General features: G+C 41.0%; 1 protein-coding gene across 2 annotated transcripts in view; it reads left to right on the top strand.

Moving 5' to 3' along the window:
• Window positions 1–25,186, top strand: part of SEMA3C (semaphorin 3C) — a 165,746-nt gene that overhangs the window by 130,441 nt on the left and 10,119 nt on the right. For both annotated transcript variants that reach the window (XM_074942555.1, XM_074942554.1), the window contains 5 exons: window positions 3,854–4,076; window positions 16,649–16,737; window positions 19,755–19,796; window positions 21,060–21,217; window positions 24,589–24,656. In XM_074942555.1, the coding sequence (XP_074798656.1) occupies window positions 3,854–4,076; window positions 16,649–16,737; window positions 19,755–19,796; window positions 21,060–21,217; window positions 24,589–24,656 (580 nt within the window). The remainder of the gene's footprint in view (window positions 1–3,853; window positions 4,077–16,648; window positions 16,738–19,754; window positions 19,797–21,059; window positions 21,218–24,588; window positions 24,657–25,186) is intronic.

The following is a 25,186-nucleotide window of genomic DNA, read 5'->3' as shown; positions in this document are numbered from 1 at the left end:
GACTCTAATATTCTTTCCCCAAGACTCTCCAAATTCTTCTACACAAAAGTCTTTTAACAAGCCATTCCACAAACACACAAGGAAGTGTGTCACTGATTTCCAGTTGTCATGTCAGCCAATTCCCATGGTACCTCCATTGTTCTGCATAATCCAATCCAGTTCAAATCAGGACAACAATCTCATCCAATTTGACTGAACTCTGCATCCTTATCATCTGAAACTGCTTATCCTTTCATCTGTTCCCCTGATGCTTCTCCGCAAACCACCCTACTTCATCACAGTCACTAAACAAAACATTTTCTGACATGAGATTTCTGTAGCTTGTCTCTGCTTTTCTTCATTGGCAGAAGGTTCTGTCTCTGACATCATGGAAGGATTAAGGTTTAAATTCCATTTCCCACTGAAGTCAGTGTAGGTGCAGCACCTTTGAAAATACGTCCAGTTTTATTTAGAAGCTTAAATGTATATTCAGATGCCTACTTTTGGGCATCCAAGTTCGAAAAGTTTGTCCAAAATACATTCTGGGTTAGAAGTCCCTTTCCTGCCGAACATCAATATTGGCCACTGCCAGGATGCTAGATTAGAACAACAAGCAATCTGACCCAATACGGCAAATCCTATGTTCCACTTGCATAAATAGATCTTTCAAATTAAACATTTTTATATAAATGCACTTACAATCAGCCAAAATGCTATAACTATAAATATCACAAATGCTTCAGCATAGCTTAAATGGAATTAAAAAAAGGAATACATTCGCTAGGCCACCGGCAGGCTCTGCAGTCTTTGGCTGCCCCTTTACTACATACCAAGCATTTCTTATTTCTTCCACGAACTAAAATTACTTATGGAAAACTTTTATGACATAATTGGCAGCTTCCTACTACGTTCAGAGCTGGTTAAGGGTTGTTTCCATTATCCAGACTCTACAGAATTATTTTTGTACCCAGAGCTCATTGAAGAATGTACTATAAACCAAAGGGTTCCTCTCCTCCTTTAGTTCATCTCTAATGTATGGGGCTATCCCAGCAGGCTTGTGGGTGCAAAATGTGCTGTGAGTGCAGTTACCGTGTGGTTAAATCATCTGTAGGAGGGGGAGTGCAGCAGAGGTACACTCAACTCTCCGAGGAAGGGAACAGCTCATGTTGTACTTCAGTGACTTCTCTGGTTGGCAGCAGAGAGACACAAGCTATGAAGCTTTCTGAGTCCAGTCCTTCATGGCCAAAGGAATAATTTTCATGACACGGGTCTTTGGGTTGGTAATAGAGGCAATGAACTGGTCCAAGAAGGATGTCTGGGACTTGCCTGAAACAACTATCTAATTATCCATCTGCAATTCATGAGGATTTATATGCCAGGGTGGGAATAAATAGGGACAGTTGAATCTGGGCTAACACTGGAAAACTGGAACTGCCTAGGATCTGTGAGGCAGAAGGTGGGGAACGTACAAACGGCCATACTGGGTCAGACCAATGGTCCATCCATCCCACTATCCTGTCTTCCAGCAATGGCCAATGCCAGCTGCTTCAGAGGGCATGAACAGAACAATCAATCATCAAGTGATCTATCCCCTATCGTCCACTCCCAGCATCTGGGAAATCTGGCTTAGAAGACAGAAAAGGTACCTGTCTTCTAAGGAAGGAGGGCAAGGACAGGTGATATTGGTCTAGGATGCAGGTGAAGGGGGGGAGGCTCTCTGATATAGTTCTGGGAGTGCCTTTGAGTTTTGGGGTCCCTTGCCAAGAACCACCTTACTTGGAGCCCTCCAAAGCCTGTAGCCAGCCCTGTTTGTCAATGCTGGTTACAAATTTCTGAAATTTGCCCTGTGTTTCCTGGAAAATGAAAGGCCCATGAGCTGCAGAAAGCCAATGGAGTTCTAGAGCAGCAGGAAGTGAAGGAGTTGTCTGGGGCTGAGAGAAGTCATGTAAATAGGTTCCCTACACAGCACAGATTTCTATATTGGAACTGATTTCTCCTCTCCCTGTCTTCTTCCCCACATTTCCCCTAAATACTCAGAACCTGTCAGCTCTCTATGGCTGGAATTACTTCCTTGTGAGTACCCAAGGGGACTGATAGATCACAGGATTGATCAATGGGATGGTTCTTCATTCAGTGTAAAGAAAGGGCTAGAGCTGGGTGGGACTCCGTTATCCCAGATTGCTGTGGCGGGAGGGGCAGGAGGGAACCTGTCCCTCATAACACCTCTCTCTATGGGCTCTTCCCATCTCTATCTCACCAACCACAAAATATTATTTCTCTGTAGGGGGGGATGAGCCATCTGCCCCCTGGGGTCTTTTCATTGTCTCACAGTCAAGAAATGAAGGTGAAAGGCAGGGAGGTTCTGCTGTCTTTGTATTGCAGCCCCTTAAAGCTGTACAGACATTGAGTGAGAACTCTCACTTTAGGATGCTAGAGGACTCTTTGAGCTCAGTGCCTTCCTGTTGCTGTTACCAACATCCATTTGGCACACTTAGAATCAAGCTAGGGCGAGGGGACCATTACTGGCTGGTATGCAGTACCTAATCTGGGTAATAGCCTTCATAGCTGGATAGCTTGGAAAATTTGTGGGGCTTTGGAGGACAGGGTCATTGTAAGGCCTTTTCCTAGCACTCTACAGAAAGCTACAGATTCTTCTGACAAACCCATGGCTCAGAATTTACCTGTCAAATGTCTCTTCATGCCTTGATGAGACATAGGGTCGATCCACATTTTACAGGCCCCTGAAAGGAGCAAAGCTCCAGCGGTAGATGAACTGCACAGAAGCTGCCTGGTAAACCCTGTGCTTTGCAGCAGTGTATTGTGGGTGACTCTTCCAATGTTAACATAGATAAGTGCAGGGCACAGATATGCGCAGGCACATAGATATGTGTGGCCATGTTGCCTGTTTACATGGACTGTGTGCAGCAGGCCGAAATTTGAGCCTGATTCAGGAAAACACATAAACACATTCTTAGCTTTAAGTGGTGCTTTCACCCAGAATTAACTGGCCTGGTTGGGGGTACGGGTTAAAGCCCAGATACAGTTTCCATTTGGACTGGGAACCTACTCACTTTGCTGTAAGGATGCAGGCTAACTCACCTGTGGGCTGAGAGTGGGTGTAATACCTCCAGTGCCTTCCACCAGTCTCCTTGTCTGCCCAGTTCTCTTAGAAGTCACTGGGAAAGAAACATAGCATGGCTCAGCTTATTGCACCAGAAGCCCTAGTGAAATGAGCACAGAACCAGTGAGGACACAGTAACACAGGAATGGCTTTGCAGTGTGGCTCCTCACACCGGGGTTAGGCTTCCCTGCCTACTCATGTACAGTCTCAAAGGGTCTGGGAAAGGCTCCTTGCATTTTCTCCCTTCTTGTGCATTTGCACAAGGTTTGTCCAAATCTAGCCCTATGTGCACTGAATAATTATAACACACAAGCAGAGGCAGGTACCTAGTTAGGCATCTAAATATACCTGTTGGCCTTTATATCTATTTTTGTACTACCCAGAGGCAAGATCTTTATATCTTTCCCCTTACCAGTCACTTGCATTCTTTGCAGTGAGAACTTTGGGAGCACAAGGAATGCAAAAATAAGGCCCCTCAAGCATGGAGCATTGCCATCAGCCTAGCTTTTAAGAACACACAAATATGTTTGTTTGTTTTGTCCCAGCTGAGGGCAGTTTATAGACATAGCTATTAGAGTACAGCTTTTCCATTATATAAATGTAATCATTTTCACATGGAGTATGAAGTGTTTTTTCAAAAAAATGTTACCATGCCGCCTGACTATCAGTCAGTGTTTGTAGATAGATTGAAGACAAAAAATCCTTGATAGATGCTATGCACTGTTAAGCATTATTATGAATTCTTCCTCACAGTGTCCTGGAGGAGCCTTTACACCCAACATGCGGACAACCAAGGAATTCCCCGACGACGTTGTAACCTTTATTAGGAATCACCCCTTGATGTTCAATCCCATTTACCCAATACACAAAAGACCATTAATCATTCGGACAGGAACAGACTACAAATATACAAAGATAGCAGTGGACCGAGTTAATGCTGCTGACGGACGATACCATGTCTTATTTCTTGGAACAGGTAAGATTTACTTAACAGCAGCTATGCACGGCATTGTTTTATTTATTTAACTTTGATGTACTGCATTGTAGTTTTTAGTGAATTCCAAACCCTGTACAGCCTATTGTCTTCACACGTGCTTATTAAAACATAATTACTATATACTTAAGAGATATAATCAGAACAAAAATACAAAGAAAATAAAATGAATATTTATTGTAAAAAATAGAATGGTTCTCATCAGAGACAAAAGCCAGCTTTGTTGTGTGCAATGGATGGTCTAGATTTACTCACCATGAGTAGCATCATACCCATGAGTAGTACCATTAACTTCCATGGATTAATGTACTATTTTCCAGGACTAGGAATATGGGAATCTGGCATTGTATTATTACTAATTATGAACATCATATGAGGTAAGCTGCCTGTGAAAAGAATGGTAATGTGGCCAGAAAGTTACAAGGGCAGAAATAACAACTTCACAATAATGTAAAAATATAGAGGGTTTTAGCAAATAGAAAAGGGAAAACTGTATTTCTAGTGGTACTGTATTGTAGAGACTTTCTAAGTCTGATTCTATGATTACAAATATTTCCTTAATAACATAACAAACCAAATTCTGCTCTTAGTTACACCAGTGTGAATCTGTAGCAATTCCATTGAATTCAATGGATGTACTGAACTGACACCAGTGTAACTAACAAGTCTAGTGATTTTCATTAAGAACTGTAAGGTTAGAGGATAGTGATCCAATTTACTTTTCAAATTTATTGGGACATGATTAGAATTGCAGAGAACGATCAAGCATTGTCAGGGAAATAGACTAAAGTAGCTGATCTAGGGCTGGATCCTGAAAGTCCTCTGCATCTGGACCTGCCATTGACTTAGTGGGGGGCTGTGCTTGAGAAGGGCTTGTGGCCTGGAGCTCTGATAAACTAAAATCCAGGGTTCTTGATTCTATTTGTTAGCACAGAGCAGTTTCAACTAAAAATAAGGCAGATAATCCTATGAGAACAGGTTTGTCTCTGAACATCAGACAAGTCTTATAGAGATGTGGAACTACTGTTTCTGCCAGCAAACTACCATTTAGCCACATGGGTTTGGGAATTACCATCCTTGTATTAGACTCAGGAAACCAAGGCTAAAAATCTTTCAAATCACCAGACTTTTATGAGGAGGGGATTAAAAGAAACTCTCTTCACTCTTCTTAAAGGAAGTCCCCAACCACCAAAGGAAATAAGAATACAGAAAAGCTCTGTTATTGTTCCCATGGCAAACCATCACCAAGGGCCTCCATTCACTATGTCGTGATTCATCAGAATGACACTCACTCTCTGTAGTGGCTAGTGTACACCATTATAAGGCATGACAGTGATAGAAGACGCATAGAGCTTTGGGTATTGAATTACAGCAAGAATTTAGTGAGTTTTGGATCTGGGCATTCTTATTTTTCTTGGCCATCTGATGCAAAATTAGTTTTAAAATTGCCTTAAAGTCTCTTGGTTTTGCTTTAGTTGTCAGGTCATCAGACTAAATAAGAAACTAGTTAAGACACTTTTTTTCTTAGCAAGTATCAGCATTACTAGTAGGCCTAGTGAATCCAATGTCCACCCGGGACCTTTAGATCCTTCAGGGTTTAATTTGACACAGTAGGTCCTATATCACCTTTCCTATGGAAGAAGCAAAGAAGGGTGCTGTGCATGCTACTGTGGAAATCTCTAGAGAAACGCTTATACGTGCCCTCCCTACTTATTGTTCAGACAGATTAGCATCAGCCATGTCTTAACAACAACAAAAAAATCTTGGTCTTCTACCAGCATAGCTTCTCCTTGCCAACTCACTGTTTTTAACCACACAAATAATTTGGCATGCAATAGAGCTTTCAAATGAACATTTAAATGTCAGTATGGTTTACAAGTGTAAACTAGTATCATTTGTCTAAACATATGGTGTGTGTTTTTGAACTAGAGGAAAAAATACTGCTAAAGATTAATTAAGAAGCCAAGCCATGTAAGTCTCCAGCTAACACAGGGTACATTTTATAGCAGTTACAAAATATAGTATATATTATACTATACAATATACAAAATAGTAGTAATAATTAATAATGTGCTGTACATATAAAGTGCCTTACATTTTTGATGCTTTGGACAATAATGATATTTAGCATTTCAATAGTTCTTTCCATCTAAGGCTCTCAAAGCACTTTACTAATTTTATTAAACTGAAACTCATTAATGATGTCACAGGTTTTAATGATGAATAGTAACTTCGGGCCGAATCCAACATGAGTCAATAAAAATACTCCCGGTGACTTGAAGTGGGAGTTGGAGCAAGTCTTAAAGTCAACAACTGAATATTAGCAAATTACTCCTCATCAATTCCATTGAGGAGGATAAGTACAGGCAACCTCATTTTATAGGTTGGTTAGGCATCACAGAGAGCAGCTAAGGGACTCAGCCATGGATACACAATGAGCAAGTGGCTCATTAAAGGCATAAACATACCTGGGCTGGTTATATGTGTTTGTTTTCATTCTATAATCTGCCAGCACATTGTCCACTGCAGGACGATTTGTGCATTATATGTAAGCATGGATGTTACTTATCGATTTATACTTGGGTCAAAAAGACCCTTTTGACCCTTGCGGTCCCTTCTAACCCTTCTATGATTCTATGAAATCCAATTTAGTGCACCATCTCAAAGAGTTAAAATTAGAACCACAACTGCTGAAAACAATAGACTTGATGCCCTGTGATATATACTATTTTTAATTTCTGCTAATCTATTTCTTTTGGATGTTACAATTCCTGGGTGGTGCAGAGATTCTTCTGAAGATGCTAATAGCTTCATAGCCCTGCCATAAAATAAACAGATATGACATAGGCACAGTGCCTCTCAACCCTTGTAAATAAAAATGACCAAGTTTCTGTCTCTGTGAGGAAAGACTCTACCCTTTTCCTTGGCTCTGTGCTTTCTGTGAGGCTCAGGAGGATTCGATAAAGATATTAATGGTAAGAAGAAATGCAGTGAGGGTTTCCTCTTATGTAAGTTCATCCTGGAAAATGCAAAATTGTATTGTATAACAGTGTTTCAGTTGATAATTTCTCGGGAGCCCTGAGCCCCTTAGCAGTGGAGAATGGGCCTTGGCACCTGGTAACAATTACACTCAGTCTCTGATGGCGAGTTACTGCTGCTGAACTGAGATGTTGCCAGTCATGTCTGTCACTGTCAGTGACCTGTCTCATGCTGCATATTGGAGTGTTTTATGTTGTGCCAGATGCAGAGCACACAAAATGTTTAGCTTCCCGCGCCTCCTTGAGAGTCTCAGTAATAAATCAGTTCCTGAGTGCAAGTGAACAATAACAAAAGGAGCTCTAGGAACCCCTGTATTTTTCATCACGTAGCCATGGCACAGGAAGGGTACAGCCAGCCATGTCTTTTTTTTTACACTAAAGTGAAATAAATGCAATATTTCTTTGCACCCCGCAGCCAACCATGTCAAACTCACTGTAACTGTTCCTTGCCAAGAGTTAATTTCAGTACAGTACTTGTTTTCTAAGCTACGTGACTAGTGAAATAAATCCCATAGACTGACATTGTTCTTGAAACATTACACACAGCTTTTCTAATGATAACAATCTCGCATTTACGCTGTGCCTTTCATCCTGAAGAATCCCAAAGCACTTTACAAAACCTGCCAGGCTGATGCGAAGGAAGGCTTGACACAATGGGGATCTCTACACCCACCACTGAAATGGAGGTGCCTGAAGGGGGAAAAGCAGCAACTACTTAGCGGTAGATAGACAAGTGTAGAATACCTTCTCATCCCAATAGAAACCACAGCTGTAATTAGCTGGGCACAGTGTAATTACCCATTTGCATATTTGGCGAGGACAATGAGGCTAATACCCTTTCGTCTATGTCATCTGGTCAAGACCTTGGATTTAGATCTCTTCTTCGCTCACTCTGCTTCTCTGTTAGGCTTGTGCTTGTCTCATTTTGCCGCTCATAAAGCATTTCATTTCCCTTGCATTTTTTTTTAATTACATTACTCCATGTCTCAAACCTCCAAATTCTCCACTTTATCCCCTGGTAGATTGTTTTTCCTTTTAGTTTAAGAAAGGCAGCAAAGCAGCATGCAGGCATTTTCTTAAGGTTAATATTTATTTTTTAACTTTGCGACCTACCACTTGCACTTCCAAAGTCTTTGTGCAGAGTGCACCAGATTGCACAATGCTTAGACTATGCATGCTTTCTTTATTGTTGTTAGTGTTATGGAAATATTTAAATGTCCACGTCAGGTTCAGGCACATTCAGCAGTCGCTGGCCATCTTTAAGAATTTTCTCGGCTCCTATAAGACATGAGGTCATACAGCTTTTGAAAAGGGGGCTAAATTACTATTGTAAAAGGTGTTTCAGATTTCAGGATGATTTAGCACAGTTTCATATGTTTAACTTGGGCCGTGTGCATGTGGTTTTGTCTCCAGTGTCTAACGTTGTGTGTGCTTGTTCAGTGTTTCTAATTATCTTTCCGTCTCTCGTCCAATTGTTTGAACCCTTCATTTGAAAGACTGGTTGCATTTGGCACTTTCAGAGCACGAGGTTAAAATATGGATGCCACATATGTGACTAAATCCCTGGAGTACTAGCTTTTGTGGTGTTGGCTGTGTTTTTGGAAGACTAACTCTCACTAACAACAGTAGTATCCAGCAATGGAATAACATGTAATGAACTACAGATTGTTACAGAGCTAGATAATCTGGTGAGAAAAGCAAGCCTTAAGTTCACTAGTTGGAGTTCTGTGTTTGCGCTCTGGAAGAAGGTTTTACACAAGAGCAATACCAGAGGCAGCCTGGTTCCCCAGGTCTACTCAGGCATAGTGAGTGAATCATTCAAAGTGTTATGATGATCATCTCCTCCAAAGCTTTTTTACCCTTATAGCCATTTTAGGAGTTGCAAATTCCCTCCCAGGATCTGTATCCTGAGATCCCTACTCAGTTCTCACTCAAACTCGCGTTGACTCTCAAGAGTATGGAAATGGAATGAGTAGACACTGAATGAAGATCTAAGTAGTTAGCCCAGTAATTTTTTGCACTTACGAATTGCTCTTTGGGAGAGACCTCAAAGGGCTTTACAGACTGTTCATTACGTTTCACAGCAAGTCCATAAGTTGAGCAAGTATTATATCCATTTTAAGATGGGGTAAACTGAAACATTGAACAATTAAGTGACTTTGGCCAGGCCATGCAGCAAAACAGTGACAGAGCCAGACAGAGAGAGCCCAGGAGGCCTGGCTGTCAGTACTTAGCTTTAACTGCTAAGCAGTACAACCATTCATCTCAGAATCTCACATGCTGTCCCATGACTGAAAGGGTTTCACACAAAGAGAGTTTAGGCATCATGGAAAACGTATTCTTTTCTTTTTACTTCTTTATTTCAAGTCAATGTAATGCTTATGAAATGTGCCCAATCAACGACCTTGAGGCATGAGTTCACAGACTCCATCTGCCTCTGCTACAAGAACACCCAGGGCAAAAGCACTTCTCACGCTGCCCCACCAATCTTCCTCATGCCCCAACATGAGGGACCCCTCAAAGGAGGAGACCTCTCCATAAATGTTTAGCATGGTAGCAGTTAGTGTCAACTGTGATGGTGGTTTTGATGATGTGGACAGCCAGCTCTTTGATTTGTCGATTTTTTTGTGGGATTGTTGTTTGTTTGTTCTAAGTCTTTAAGTTGGCAATACTGAGCTACTATGGTCATTGTGGAAAAGAACGGTTGGTGGTAATTTGGAAAGAGAGATGTAAACTCAAATCTCTCCTGTTCAATACATTGTATGTCAGCCAAACAGCTCTGCATTTGATATCACTATTCATTATTTTGTACCTCCTTTGTTATACACTGTGGGCCAGGTCATCAGCTGGTGTAAGCAGGCATAGCTCAACTGGCTTCTACAGGACTCTGCTGATTTGCACAACCAGAGGATCCTGTAACTTATTCATTTTTTCTTTCACATTGTTCTCTTCCTCTCTCTGTGTTCCTTTCTTCACAGTCTCGCTCTCTCTCCGTTTGTTTTCCACTCTGCCTACTCTCTGCTCCATTTCCAAGCCTAGGGGATGTTTGCTCTTTTTCCTCTTGCTGTTCACTCTTTCCAATCCCTCATAAGCAGATTTTGATCCCAGTAACATTCGAGTTCAAGTCAAGCTTTGAAACCTGTCTTGTTTGAGAAGGTTTGGCATGAAAGAAATTGCATTCTCTCATTATTTATTATTTGCATTATGGTTGTCCAAAGGCCTCGGTCAGGACAGAGACCCCTAGTGTGCTGAGCATTGTACAAACACAGAGAAAGACATGATCCCCATGCTGAAGTGTGTGTGAAAAATAATAGGAGAGAAGGGGAAGGGAGCATGAAATTAATAGTAATAAGATCACCTGCTGTTAAATAGGTTAACTATAGGCCTAATCCAGAGTTTACTGAAGTCAATGGGAGTCTTTATATTGACTTCAGTAGGCTTTGGATCAGGCTCTATATACGCGATTAGATTATTCCAAATCATGTAGGAGTTTGATTTATATTTTCAGAGTAGCAGCCATGTTAGTCTGTATCCGCAAAAAGAAAAGGAGGTCTTGTGGCACCTTAGAGACTAACCAATTTATTTGAGCGTAAGCTTTTGTGAGCTACAGTTCACTTCATCGGATGCATTCAGTGGAAAATACAGTGGGGAGATTTATATACACAGAGAACATGAAACAATGGGTGTTACCATACACACTGTAATGAGAGTGATCAGGTAAGGTGAGCTATTACCAGCGGTAGAGCGGGGGTTGGGGGGGGGAACCTTTTGTAGTGATAATCAAGGTGGACCATTTCCAGCAGTTGACAAGAATGTCTGAGGAACAGTGGGGGGTGGGGGGGAGCGGAATAAACATGGGGAAATAGTTTTACTTTGTGTAATGACCCATCCACTCCCAGTCTTTATTCAAGCCTAAGTTAATTGTATCCAGTTTGCAAATTAATTCCAATTCAGCAGTCTCTCGTTGGAGTCTGTTTTTGAAGATTTTTGACGAAGAATTGCCGCTTTTAGGTGTGTAATTGAGTGACCAAAGAGATTGAAGTGTTCTCCAACTGGTTTTTGAATGTTCTAATTCTTGACATCTGATTTGTGTCTGATTTATATTCTGGAATTCAAATTAACCCCCAAACTCAAAGCGAAGCTCATCGGTCAGCCTTGTAAGGTTCGCTGAAACTTGTGCAAACTAAAGTTGGTGGATTTTGCCCAGACCTGTACCTGCTCTCTGAACAAGAATACCACTTCATCTTTGGCACTTAACTCAGTATTTCCAGAAAGTGCTATTGAGATGGCTGCTATGTTGGTCAACACACCAGGCACTGAACCAGGGACCTGCAGGCACACATAATGCACACTGACCAGTGGGTTATACAATGCCAATGCCAATGATTATCTATGGCTAGGATACTATTAACTGTGGGGCAGGAAAGCAATCATAACAGCTTTCTTTATTAGTTTATGTGACTGTAGTCTCTAAAGAAAAGGTTTCAGAGTAGCAGCCGTGTTAGTCTGTATTCTCAAAAAGAAAAGGAGTACTTGTGGCACCTTAGACACTAACCAATTTATTTGATCATAAGCTTTCATGAGCTACAGCTCACTTCATCAGATGCATAAAGTGGAAAATACAGTGAGGAGATTTATATACACAAAGACCATGTGTATATAAATCTCCTCACTGTATTTTCCACTTTATGCATCCGATGTAGTGAGCTGTAGCTCACGAAAGCTTATGCTCAAATAAATTGGTTAGTGTCTAAGGTGCCACAAGTACTCCTTTTTTTAAAGAAAAGGTGAATGTCACTAGTCGGTAATGGAAGTTATCAGGTCTCGATTAGGGATTGAGGTCTGTCATTCCAAGAGTTTTGTCGTTTCGAAAGAAACTAATATACAGTACTTGACCTTGCTACAGTAGGTGATAATACCCATGTTGTACAGAGACAGATAAGGGGAGAAGAGGTCTGTCATGTGAAGCTATGGGCCAGATCCTGAGAGGTGCTGATGTCAGAGGAAGTTCCAAGTTCTCAGCAACTCTCAGAATTTTGTCCACTGGAAATTGTGGAACAAGACAGAGGGGAAAAAGTATAAAACAGTGGTTCACATGGTGTAGCGTAAAGGCCACATGTTTAAGGAACTGTAGCAGGAGACCAAAGAGGCCATTGAAGAGAAAAGTAACATGTAAATGAGAATCTGCTTTAGAAAGAAAGAAAGAAAGAAAGAAAGAAAGAAAGAAAGAAAGAAAGAAAGAAAGAAACGGTGAGCTAGGAACTCAGTTTATCGTATCATGCAAAGAGCAACTTCCAGATGACAGAAGCTTAATATATTGTAGCTCCTATGGGTCTCAGCTGGGGAAAGACTCCATTTTGGTTCACATTCTACAGAGCTCAACCAATAGACGGGCTATTTGAACTAGGGCTGCACCCACCTACCACTCAGCCAGACCTCTACTCTCCTTGCCTCTCTCTCTTTCTCTCGGTTACAACATGGGTATAGAAACCTACTGTAGTAAGGTCAAGTGTTGTGTATTACCTACAGAGACCAATGAAAGGCATAAATCTGCCATGTAGCTTGGTATATTCTAGTGTTTAGCAGACACAATGGCTTGTCTCCTAATTTAGTAGAACTAACACATTCTTTGTCAAATTCATCTTTGGAGTGACTCTAGAGAAGTCAACAGAGTTACTCCAGGAAGGAAATTGTCCCTCTATTTGTTTGATTTTTATAGGATCTTCTTGTGAACATAACTGACTTACATTCATTCTGTGTCCTCTTGTATCTTGCTTTAAGAACAATAATAAACTGGAAAACACATCAGACTGTATGTAATTTTGCATACCTCTTGTGTCCATTACTGTTTTGCCAGTATCCTTTCCAACATTCCTTTTGACCCAAGAATTTAATTCCATTAACAGAAGTGAACAAACAAGATTTGCAACAAAACTCAAATGTAGTTATTCTGAGATGAACACATAGAAGTGCACTTGGTTTGACAACCACTGTTCTTACAGTCTAGAGAGCTAAACATTTTGGAAAAGGGACTAGGAAAGCCATCTGGGGACAATTATTTTTGTTTCACTTACCAAGGAAAAGACTGAACAATAACAGTAAAACTAGTGTTATTGTGTATTGTTAGGGAACAGCCCACAGGCCAAGGTTAATCCTTGCATAAAATTGTTTTTAATGAGCAATTTTCCACTGTCATGCTTTACATTGCATAAAATAAGTTGAAAATATAGCAGGACTAGTAAGCACAGTAGAGTGGTGTGGGGATTCCTTATGAAAGGGAATGTATCTGGAGATAAGGATCTGGCTTGTCATGTTAAAATAATATTGAGACAACAGGCAATAAATTGAGATGCAAACGGGAAATACTGTCCACTTATCCTGTTTTATCAAGGCATTGCAGAAGTTAATGATTGAGGAACCCAGTTTTCAGATGTGGAGTGCCTTATAAGGAAAACAAGTCCCTGAATTTGTGTGCTCATATCAGTGCTTAGTTATGTAAATACCCATGCTGGTCTCCTACTGTAAGTTCTAATTTCAGCATCCCATTTCAGGGTTTGTGCATTGAAGACCAGTTCACAGTTTTAAATGTGTGGAATGGATTGCTACATAGATGAAATACACTTACTTTTGTATGGGTCAGACCCATATTGCATGTGTGAGGATAGGAAGGGTCTGTACCAATGTACATTTGAGTATTTTACATCCTGTAAGTGAGGTTTAGAGGACACAGGACAGGCAGTTGAGAGTATATTCCCAAAATTCATGACAATCAGCAACTCCTCCCCACCACTATATTGTATATCTTGATATTGAGGGAACAAAGGACGTTGCTGGAGAAGAGTCATAACACAATGGTGTGAAGGGAGGTGAGAAGGAGAGGGAATAGAGACAGATTATGTATACAAACTACACGTATTCATGACTTGACTGGCTTTATAGAGGTAAAGGTTAGTGCCTTATCCACACACACACACACACACACTCTTCATCTCAGCTCCATGGAAGGACATTCCACAGTACTCAGGGAGTTTAGGGATTGTGTAGGTCCTGGCAGCCAGTAAATCTCTTTCAGGTCCTCACAGTTTTGCTAATGCTGACACCCTGTCCAGACCACTGGGGTACTGTCAAAAGATTTAGTTTCAGGAAAGTTTCTTCTGAAAGAACTGGTTTATCATGTCATTGCATAATGAGGACAAACGATAACCATAGAACAAATCCTCATGAAATATTCATGGCTAACATTTGCTGAGCACGTACAGTTGATAGCTGTACATTTTTTTATATCTTGGCTACTTTAGGTTTCTTGATGTAATGTTAAAAAACAACAGTGTGGTTTAGCTGTGTGGTCAGGATTATTGTACATGAGTACAATTATTTATTTTGAAGCCAAAGTATGCCTATCTGCTGGCTTACACTGCGGAAAAAGAATGATTTAAATTATTTACAGCAACCAACTTGCATTCTAAGTCCAGCTATGGAATGTAGTCACTGACCTTAAAAACAAAATCACAAGTCTCCCGCTTTTGCTTTCCTCTGTCAACATCATAGATTGCCTGATGGGAAGCTCAGATCACCTGCCTACAGGCAGAAATACACACATACACACACACACACACACACACACACACACACACACCCAGCTCTAACATTTTACTGACCTGCTCATTCAACATTATTATTGAAACATTTCATGACAAAAGGGGGATACAAACTCTTTGCTCTTTCTCCTCTGTGACAATATGGAGCAAAATAGGTTTGTTATAGTCAGTCTGAGTTCTAGTCCTTCCTGACAAGAGGAACCCATAGCCAGGGGTGCTGGAATAATTTTTATGGTGCGGGTGCTGAGAGCCACTGAACTAAACCCTGTATATAATGGAAACCACTTCAAGCCAGGAGGTGCTGCAGCATCCCCAGCACCCCTAGTTCCAGCACCTAGGTCCATAGCCCTTTTTTCATCCAAGACTATGTCTACACTAAGAGATAGAGGTGTGATTCCCTTGCTTGTGTACACATGTTTGTGCTAGCTGTCATTGAACTAGCATGAGTATAAATTACACTGTAGCCTCAGTGGCCCAGGTAGAGGCAGCAGAAGCTGAGTGCTGCTGAATACGACCCCGCTGAAACCGGTGGGTACCTGCTTGGCAGGGCTCAGCAGTGCAATAGCAGCTATACCGCTGTGCATTCTCACACTAGCTTTGTGAGAGCTAGCCCAAGTTACGTGTACATGAGCAGAGGAATCACACCCCTATCTCGTAGTGTAGATATAGCCCAAGGCTCACGGTTTTCTAAAGAGCCAACAAAGTCCTGGCTGAGCAGCATAAAATTAGCTGCTAAGATCCTCTTTCTGGTCGACCATTCTTACCATCTCAGACCTTTCTTTGAGTCCATCTTCTGACACTGCCTTTTCCACTGCATCAAATACAATACATTTGTCCCTACCTTGGAGGCCCTAGAACAATGGAGTCCTGGTTGATGACGTGGGCCCCTGGGTGCTATGGTAACGCTAATAATTAATATAATATAAATCTCTCCCATTTTATCTGTTTCTATATCATATTGTGTCACCTCACACACTGCCTTCAATGTCATCCCTTTCTCACAGAACATCCTCCCTGAACAAATCCCTGAACAGCCTCTTTGAACCATAAAGCCACTACCTTGCCCATCTTCAAGTCCCACCTCAATCCCCATTTCAAATGTCATGCTAGCAAATTGATTTTGTGGACAAAGACTACATGCTATTATGTGTTTTTATGGCGCTGTTGTGGGAGACCAGTTTTCGAGCATTCCTCATGGGCATCCTTGATTCTCATGTGGATGAAAACAATGGCTTCTGTTGCTACATAAGGCCCCAATTATTGACGGTGCACACCAACCCACACTGGCGAAGGCTTGCATCTCACCCATGTTAAAACTGATTCTTGCACTGAAATTTGTACCATGCAGATTGCTTACATGTTATTAGTTTCTGTTATATGTTGCCAGGAATTGCACATAACATTCGGCATTGTATCCATTTCTCCATTCCTTTGTTTCTGTTGTGTTTTTAGATTGTAAACTCTTTGTGGCAGGGGCTGCCTCTTCCTCTGTGTTTGTATGGCACCCAGTACAGCGGGGACCTAATTCTGATGGGTACCTATGGGTGCTATAAAAGAATAATACATAAATGAATGAATAAATAAATATCTGATCATGACTTTATCAAAAAAAGTGTGAGAAAAGTCTACTCCCTTTATACATCTATTGTCTGCTTGTATGAATCACACTAGGAAGAGTTATTACAGATATTTTAAAATCAAACACAAAGTTATTGGGCTCATTACAGGAGTGACTGGATGAAGGTCTATGCTCTGTGTTCTACACGGGGTCAGACTTAGATGATCTAATGGTCCCTCCAGGTCTTAAAATCTATGAATTTATGAAAATCATTTCCACCCTTCTCTCCACTAAGCTTTTTCCTCTAATATTTTTTCCTACTTGGTAAGAATTCATCTGTTCTCTCTCTCTATGATCCAGATCAGGGGACTGTACAGAAAGTTGTTGTCCTACCCACCAACTCTTCTGCAAGTGGAGAGCTCATTTTAGAAGAACTGGAGGTTTTTCAGGTTTGTCTTGCTCCCCCTTTCATTCCTCCAACATGTACGTTCACACAAACACTTTGGTCTAAAGGACTTTAGCAAGGGTGACTAGCACTTGATAAAAGATCAAATAAATTAGTAGAATGTCAGCTTGATGCCCTCCAGCTGAAGGAAGTAGGAATAAGGTGATGTCTAGTGTACTGTGGAGTGTAAATGGGCTTAAATCCTTTTTTTTTTTTTTTTTTTTTTTTGCATTCAAATGCCTTGTATTTCTTATGTTGTCATTCTGGCTCAAAGGATTTTGATAATTACATTTTTTAAGAGGTCATGTTATACTGGCTGCCAGCAGGAGACTTTTATCATTGGCATCACATATTGAGGCAACAGCCATTTGCAGCTGGAATCTCAGTTTTTCTTTTTCTTTCTTTCTTTTTACTTCTTTGATTATACGATAAGCTTTCTGATTACGAGCCACATTTTGAAGCAAACTAGTGTTGTTTTTACTTTGCTCCAGTTCTTTAAAGCCAGATGTCACTGGAGTCAAAAAGCTTTAGGCCTAAATCACCCTAAGCTGAAAAGAGGCATAAACAATTAATGGCAAAAATAATAAAAGAGTCTCTGTCAATCATTCTAGCTGCCTGTTAGAACAATAAGGAACTGTTCATCCCACTGGTGAAAGCTCTTTGCAATTTGCGAGCGGACTGTCATTTACCAGGTAGACTCAGGGAAAGTGATGGGGATCTGGGCTGAGCTGCTTTGCACCCAGGGCAGCTCAGCCTGTTGTGCCGAGGGCCTGAGCAGCCCGCTTGCTATGGTGCGGCTAACTTGCTGTGTAGGCACATGTGGAAAGGGAAAGGTCATGGCTCCATCTCCTCCCAGCCCTCTTTGGGCGCACCAAGGAAGCATACCCTCTTCTCCCCTGTGGACAGAGCCCTCCCTTGTGCAAGCCATACAAGGGACTGCCGTCTCTCCACAACCTCCTCCTCTGCACACCTGCATACATGCCTGTCCCAGCCCACGTTCCACAGTCCCTTTGTACCCCAGGATGAGTCACCTGTGAACTTAAATGGTCCTGTTATGCCTTGTGTGGAAAACTGAGCCTATTTTTTTCAAAAAGTGCACATGAATCATATTTTATGGGACTTCTTTCACCAGAAATAGTATTCATTCCATTTTGAGCAGGGGAAGCTAGGCAGGGAAAGCAAGGGCTCATGGGAAGTCTGTACCAAAGCCTGGGAGAGAACCCAGGGTCAGGACTCTCAGTCCCCTGCTTGGTCTTCTCATCATTACATTCTGAGCCCTCAAGGTCATTCTAGCATAAGCTCAGGGCTCAAAACATATGTAGTTGTGCTGGGACTTTACTAATGACTCTCAAAAATAGAGGGGACAAGGGTAGCGTAGGCTTAGTGTTAGTAAAGGCCTACACTAAGTAAAGCATGTGGTACTGCTGTCAAGTATTTTCTTTTTGAAAAGTAGCTCTGAGAGGGAAAGTGGAATCTGAGGCCCAAGGTGGCATTTGACAGATTGCAGTGAGAAAAATGGCTGGAGCAAAGCTATTTAATCTTGTTTCCATGCAAGACAGAAGAGACAGGGCCACAGAACAGCACTGCAGACACAAATCGGGAACATTTTGATCTACTTCAGTGTTTGTGAAAATGAGACACTGATAGAACCGTTCAAAGCAAGGGGGGAATAGGCACCGTATGCTTCCCACACACTGACCTCTGCAAATTTACTACCCATTAGACATGAACTGGCAGCAACACCTTATTAATCTGGCCTTTTACCCCTTACAGCTATGTCAATATGACTCATTTCTCACCTACTAAACTTTTACTGCTCCAGTCCTGAGCCCCAGCGTCTGCCAGTGCACTTTTGTTCACCTCAGGTATTTATATGTCCCCCGCTACTGTAGCATCTGAGCACCCTATAATCTTTACTGTATCTGTCCTCACAGCATCTCTGTGAGGTAGGGAAGTACTACAATCCCCCATTTTACAGATGGAACTGTAAAACTGGAACTGAGGCCCAGAAAAATCTAAGCAACTTGCCCAAGGTCACACAGAAAGCTTATGGTGGAACATGGAATTGAACTCACATTTCCCAGCTCCCAAGTATTCAGTCCTGAAGTGCTACAACCCCACAGTCCCAATTCTGAGCTCCTTCCAATCTCTGCAAAGCCCCTTGCAATTCCAGCCCTGGGCCTCCTCACAGCTCTTCTGGTGTGCCACACTTTAATCCTGACCTACCACAATGGCATCCGTCTCTTGTGATTACTATAGTAAATCCTTGCTCCCCAAAATAATGATTACCATTACTGTTGCCATCACTGACACCATTAATTTTGATAAGAATAATGGATTGTTTCATTGGTTTACCACAGTGGATGTAATAACTCCAAAGGATGTTCTTTAACATTCAGTTTCACACAGATAATAAGTCACTGAAAACTACATACAGTAGTGTGCAGTGTCCACTGAGTACGCTGAGCAAAAACAAAAATTCAGTAACACTTCACATCATTTGTAATGTTGGCATTTCTTGTTGATTATCTAAAATCATGTGTTAGACAGTAACCAAAGTGCATGCATTGTAGATACAGTGTGGAAGAAATATTAATTCTCCTTGTCCGGACCATGTGCTAATTACGTACGAGCTGTTACATGATTCCTGCATGCTGTCACCTTCCAAGAACAAAGGCTGTGCCTTCCAAAGAGAGAGTGATGGTTTGCAAACACATACTGCCTATCTGTAGTGGTGAGCCAGCTCTTAAGAGCTGTTCTGCCAGAAGTGTGAGAGAACTTGCTAATGTGTCTTAGTCAAGTCCAGAGGTTCATGCAGCCAGTATATTTACTGACTCAAACTTTGTGTTTATGTCATATTTGTTGAGTTGTGGCAAAAGATGATTAGGTGTGAATGACATCTCCTCAAGAGTCTGGAAAAGAACAGTTTATCTAGAGATGACTGTGGCTTAGAAAACGTTAAAGTTTAATGTCATGACATAATAAATAAAAGAAGGCATATAAATGTGATTTGTCTTTCAGAATAATGCTCCCATAACAACAATGAAGATTTCATCTAAAAAGGTAAAGAAAAGTGGAACACTCATTCAATGGTTATTACTGGAGGACAGAATTAACGTAAGGTCCTAAAAAGGCTAACTAGGATGCACCATACTAAATACAGGCACGCAGATCTTCAGTGTAGCACCTTTGACTCCCAGTTTGCTAAGGATCTGTGCCAGCACCATCAGGACAAAATCCACTAGTGCATTGTTCAATATTAGTTATTTTCAATTGATAAAAAGTGTCAACAGTCCAATTAGGGAACAAAAAAAGTCCCATATAACCAATCACATCACAATCCATAGACTGAAGCTATTTGTCTAAATTATTCATTCAGCGCTTGGGGAGTATAGGAATGGTGGTATGGCGCCTGTGATGAGGTTGTATCTGTCAAGCTAATTCATAATGGCTATTTTGACATGAATCATTAATATGGTGATGGTGATCATAATAGTTGTGTGACTGCACAACCAAAATAAAATGTAGCTAAAATTCTGTATTCAAACAATTTAAATTTACTGAATTGTGCCCAAGACTTTTCAGAAGTATTAATTAATTAATTACTATTTCTGAAATTAAACTCAATGAGATTTGCCAGCATAATGAGAGAGAGGGACTCAGGCCACCACAGTTCAGGTATGCTCAGATCCAGGGTTTATTTCCACTTTAAGAAATGCTATTTAACTGGCTTTTGGTTAGAACCAGTCAGTTTGCTCCAGATTCTGATGGCTTCACTCACCTTGAATGATCCTTACTCCATGAGTGGTCTCATTGACTCCAGTGGCCCCATTGGCCTGGAGTAAGGTTCTGTTTAAGGTAAGAGTCTCAGAATCTGGTCCATAGTGACCTCTAAGTTTTGAGTTTATGAGAAATCCAACTAGAAGCTTTGCACAGTATTTCTTAAGGAGACTGTATGCAGAGAAGTTACTTAGCTCAAAGGCTTGATTCAACAATTCTCACTAAGGACCAAGTCCTCAAATCTGAACTATATTAACTCAGACCTGCTGCAGCAGGACAAAATAATGAGACTCAATGTCCAAAAAACCATTAGCATTCTCCATAGCATTTTAAGAAGTTCCTAACAGGAGGTGGTCATGTTATAGGCATATTAACCTGAGTGATTTCTATTTATTTTGGTTTTGAACCCTTTAGTGGCTCATCTCTCGGTTTTCAGTTAATTCCAAAACGAATTGAAGGCTTTATACATATGTTAACTAAGCTCCTGAGTGAAGCTGCTCCTCTAGGCTCCACATCTGTAATAAACATTTCCATTGCCTTCAACAGCAACAGTTGTATGTGAGCTCGGATGAAGGGATCACGCAGGTATCTTTGCATCGCTGCCGTATCTATGGAACAGCCTGTGCTGACTGCTGCCTAGCCAGAGATCCTTACTGTGCTTGGGATGGCAATTCCTGCTCCAGGTTCTACCCAACAGGGAAGAGGTGAGGAGTCTGATGAGATTTGCAAGAAAAGTACACGTCAGGGGTTTACTTTCATATGTGAACATGGGTCATGTAATGTGATAGCAGAAGGGGGTTGTTGTTGTTGCTGGCTTCTTTAAAAATAATACTGAAATACCTGTTGTATTTGGCATTGCACACGGACCAAAATTATCTGCTAAAGAGGTCACTTTTTATATTAAAAGCAATATATTGTGAAAGAAAGATTTCATTCTAATTTTAATGCAACAAGCACCTAATCCTCCTCTGGTGTACAATATGTGCACCAATGTTAATGGAGTTACACTGAGGTAATGATGATGTGGGAATAGAATCAGAATCCAGTGATGCCTTTGCCTTTGCTTAAATTGCTGTGGATATAACTATCATGGTAATCCCTTCCATTCAGCATAATATCTGAGAGTGTGTGTGGTGCATTAAATCTTTTTATTCTGTGTTTCTCCTCACTGAAAAGGACTATTTATAGGGAAACAAGTTGGTTGGGAATTTTTCAGTGAGTCACTTTTCATCAAAAAACACTGATTTGTTGACAGCAAAACTATTCACAGGGTCTGTTTCGACAAATCCCCTGACTTAAAAAATGTTGGAATGAAAAGTTTGGAATTGTCAGAACATTCCATTTCAATATTTTTGAAACAAACGAAAAACAGAATCATATATTCCGGTTAAAAATGTAGACCAAAAAATATTAAAAAAGGAAAAAGTAGAAATCAAAACAAAACATTTACAAATTATTGAAACAAAGGTTTTGATTGGTATGAGCCGATTTTTAAAAAAAATTCTATTTGCAAACATTTTTGAGATTTTGACTTTTCAGCCCCATTCAGGATGGTAAATATTTTCAAACTCTCAAAAATATTCACAGGACAAGAAGACTGTTTCTCACCCTGCTCTGGGAAACAGACCAATACAGGCAAATTTCATTTCATACCATACCCACTAGATTTGGGATTTTCAACATGAGGTTCATTAAAGCGGACACAGAAAGCAATTTTTCTTTAATTTACAACAGAAGGTCTCTCATTCTCACTGAGCTAATGGCACAAACCATACTTTTTATGCAAAATAGCAACCTTGCTCCACTTCTCCGGGGAAATATTTAATAGCAGAAAGCTGTAGTGAAGTTTCATAATAATTCACTGCTTGTACAAATGACTACAGAATATCTAATAAACATTGTGTGAAATATTATCAAACTAAACTTTTCATTACAAGTGGGGTCTTAGCCTGGCCTGTGCAGGAGCAAAAGGGGAATGAGACCCACATTCCTCTGTGTAACCTCCCTGCATCACAGTTGTAGATGCAAGGAAGTGCCCGTGGACAGTGTGCATGGTACTTCTCCCTTTGCAGGTATCTGGGGAGCTGACAGAAAGGGATGGAAAATGGGTGGAGCCTTGGTTCCATCCCCCAGAGGACCAGCCAGTTGATCAGGTGCCAGTAGCCAATGGCTAACACTTGGGAGCAAAAAAGGGAACAGAGACCATTCCTTTGCTGGACTTCTCCTGGGTTAGGGCACCTACTGGCCACCCCTTGCATGGGATTAACTCATAAAGCACAAGTTAGTCCTGAATGAACAAAGTATATTTTATGGCGCAGGTACCTTGCTTTTTTGTAGTAGTAGTAGTATTTCTTTACAATTTGCAAAGTTCAGCATTTGGCCGCTGGTCTTCACGACAGATTCCCTCGGACACCAACCAAAGCCCAGGGTGGGAGGATGGGGAATGGTCAGGGTGCTGGCTCCAGCTCTCTGATTCTCAGCCCACCCAAAACCAACACAACTTAAACTGTCGAGAGGTATAACAGAGTGGAAACTCAGGCCCAACATTTATAATTTCCAGTTGACCTCTTGCCATTTCCATCATGTATAGCCATGTTATTTCCACTGGGTTTTACACTGCTGTTTGTAATGTGCTTCTTCTTGCAGACCAAAGTAAACACCAAAAACAGTATGGAAAACAAATCTGTTTTTCATATGTTAAGGAAATGAGTTGTTTCTTTATCTAAAGAAACAGCTTGTGCTGGAGAAAACATCAGTAAATCGAGCCAAATCCCCAAGTCTAGACAGTAGTATCTTTCTACAGTCAATCTTTCTCTTGCCTCCTCTCTACCCTGTGTATTACTGCTGTGTGTCATCCCACACCGCATAACCTCAAAACACCTGACTTTTTCCTTATGTCCTGAAAACACCCACAAACACATCCTCCCCAAACAAATATTTCCACTTCTTATTTCTGGATAAATAGTAAACTGTCAGGATAAGGTCTCTTGATTAGGTTAGTGGGATGTAGGAACAGCTTCTGCAGACCGCAGCAAATTATGGTTTACCTAGATATTTTCCTACTCTGATGTTCACTGTTTTCTCTCTCATCTGCAGATCTTTCAGCCATGTGATAGTGCTGCAGCATTTTTAATATTGAGTATTAAATGTAAAGGAAATTCTAAGCCACATAACACTGGCCTGGTTTCAGGTTTCAGGTTTTGTTGCAAATTCTAAAGTCAGACAGAGAGATATCCACCAAATTTTGTGGTGGGCTTAGAGGCATGAATTCATGTGGAGAAAAATAGTTATAATAGGATAAAGCATGACCACCTGATGATCCCAAAGCACTTCACAAACATTAATGACTTAAAATTCACAATATCCCCTTGAGGCAGAGCACTATTACTCATCCTATATGAAGAGATGGGGAAACCAAGACAGAGAGATTCTGGCACACATTTCCATACCAGCTGCCTAGAGTAGGACAGGTAAATCCATAGTTAGGCACCAAAATAAGTAGTGTGATTTTCTGAGATGCAGAGCAACCTCAACTCAGCCAATGAGAACGAATGACAGGCGTGGGTGTTCAGTACCTCTGGTAATCAGACTACTTAGGCCAGTTGGAAACGTTGGCCTAAGTAACCTCTCTAAAGTCAAATAGTGAGTAATTGATGAGGAGCAGTCATTGAACCTATAAGATTATGTTGCTCCACTGTACAATACAGACTGTTGGAAGGACATACTGCTTGATAGTGAAGAATGGATGAACCAGTTTGGATACAATGCAAACCAGTTGAAACCTTTCTCAGAAACCTGAATACAACTCATCTTCTTTGAGTTAGACTCAGAAGAGTCTGCCATTTTCATGAATAGGGTCAATCTTAGCACCCAGCTCTGCTCCCATTGATTTCAGTGGGAAAACTTCCATTGATTTAAATAGGACCAAGATCTGAACCTTATATGCATGCCAGTTGCAAAACATGGAATTGTTTACAGTAAGTCATGACCACTGATTCTAATATATAATTTGGTGAATAGTCTGTTTTACAGTGTGGCTATTTTAGTCATAGTTTGTACTTCCCAAATATTACAGGCGGAGTCGTAGACAAGATGTGAGACATGGAAATCCTATGACTCAGTGCCGAGGATTTAACCTGAAAGGTACTGTAACTGAAAGATGATCGTACTGTTAAAGAGCACTTGAACTTTCCTTCATGTGACTCATCCTTCACGTCAGCCATGTGGTTTACTGGTAAAGCAGCAAAAAAGCACAGTCATTTTCCAAACCTGAGATAGGTTTTTTTCCCTTAAAATCCTTTCCTTGCATTTTACATGAAATGTTGCCTTTGTATGATAAAACAGCATGAGATATTATAAAGTGAGAGTTGCGTAGCACTGACTTGAGTGAGCTATAGGGAAATGATGGACTATTCTATTCCCCACACACTACTGCCCATGTCCTTTAAACCCATCTGTTCCAATCTTGCACCTGATAATTATACTGAACTGTAAAGTTGTTTGGAGCTAGATTATGCTTTTGGGCATAGCCCTGAGCAAGGGGTGGTGTGTAAACTGCACCCCCCACACGTACCCCGGAATAGCCCCAGGGCGCACTGTGACTTGGACACCACTCTGAGTCATAAGTCTTCCTCTTTCCCCCTTTGCACTGAGGGATGAGTAAATTATTCCAT

The sequence above is a fragment of the Natator depressus genome, chromosome 1, assembly GCF_965152275.1.
Source record: "Natator depressus isolate rNatDep1 chromosome 1, rNatDep2.hap1, whole genome shotgun sequence".
NCBI lineage: Eukaryota > Metazoa > Chordata > Testudines > Cheloniidae > Natator > Natator depressus.
This window is presented reverse-complemented; position numbering and strand designations above follow the sequence as displayed.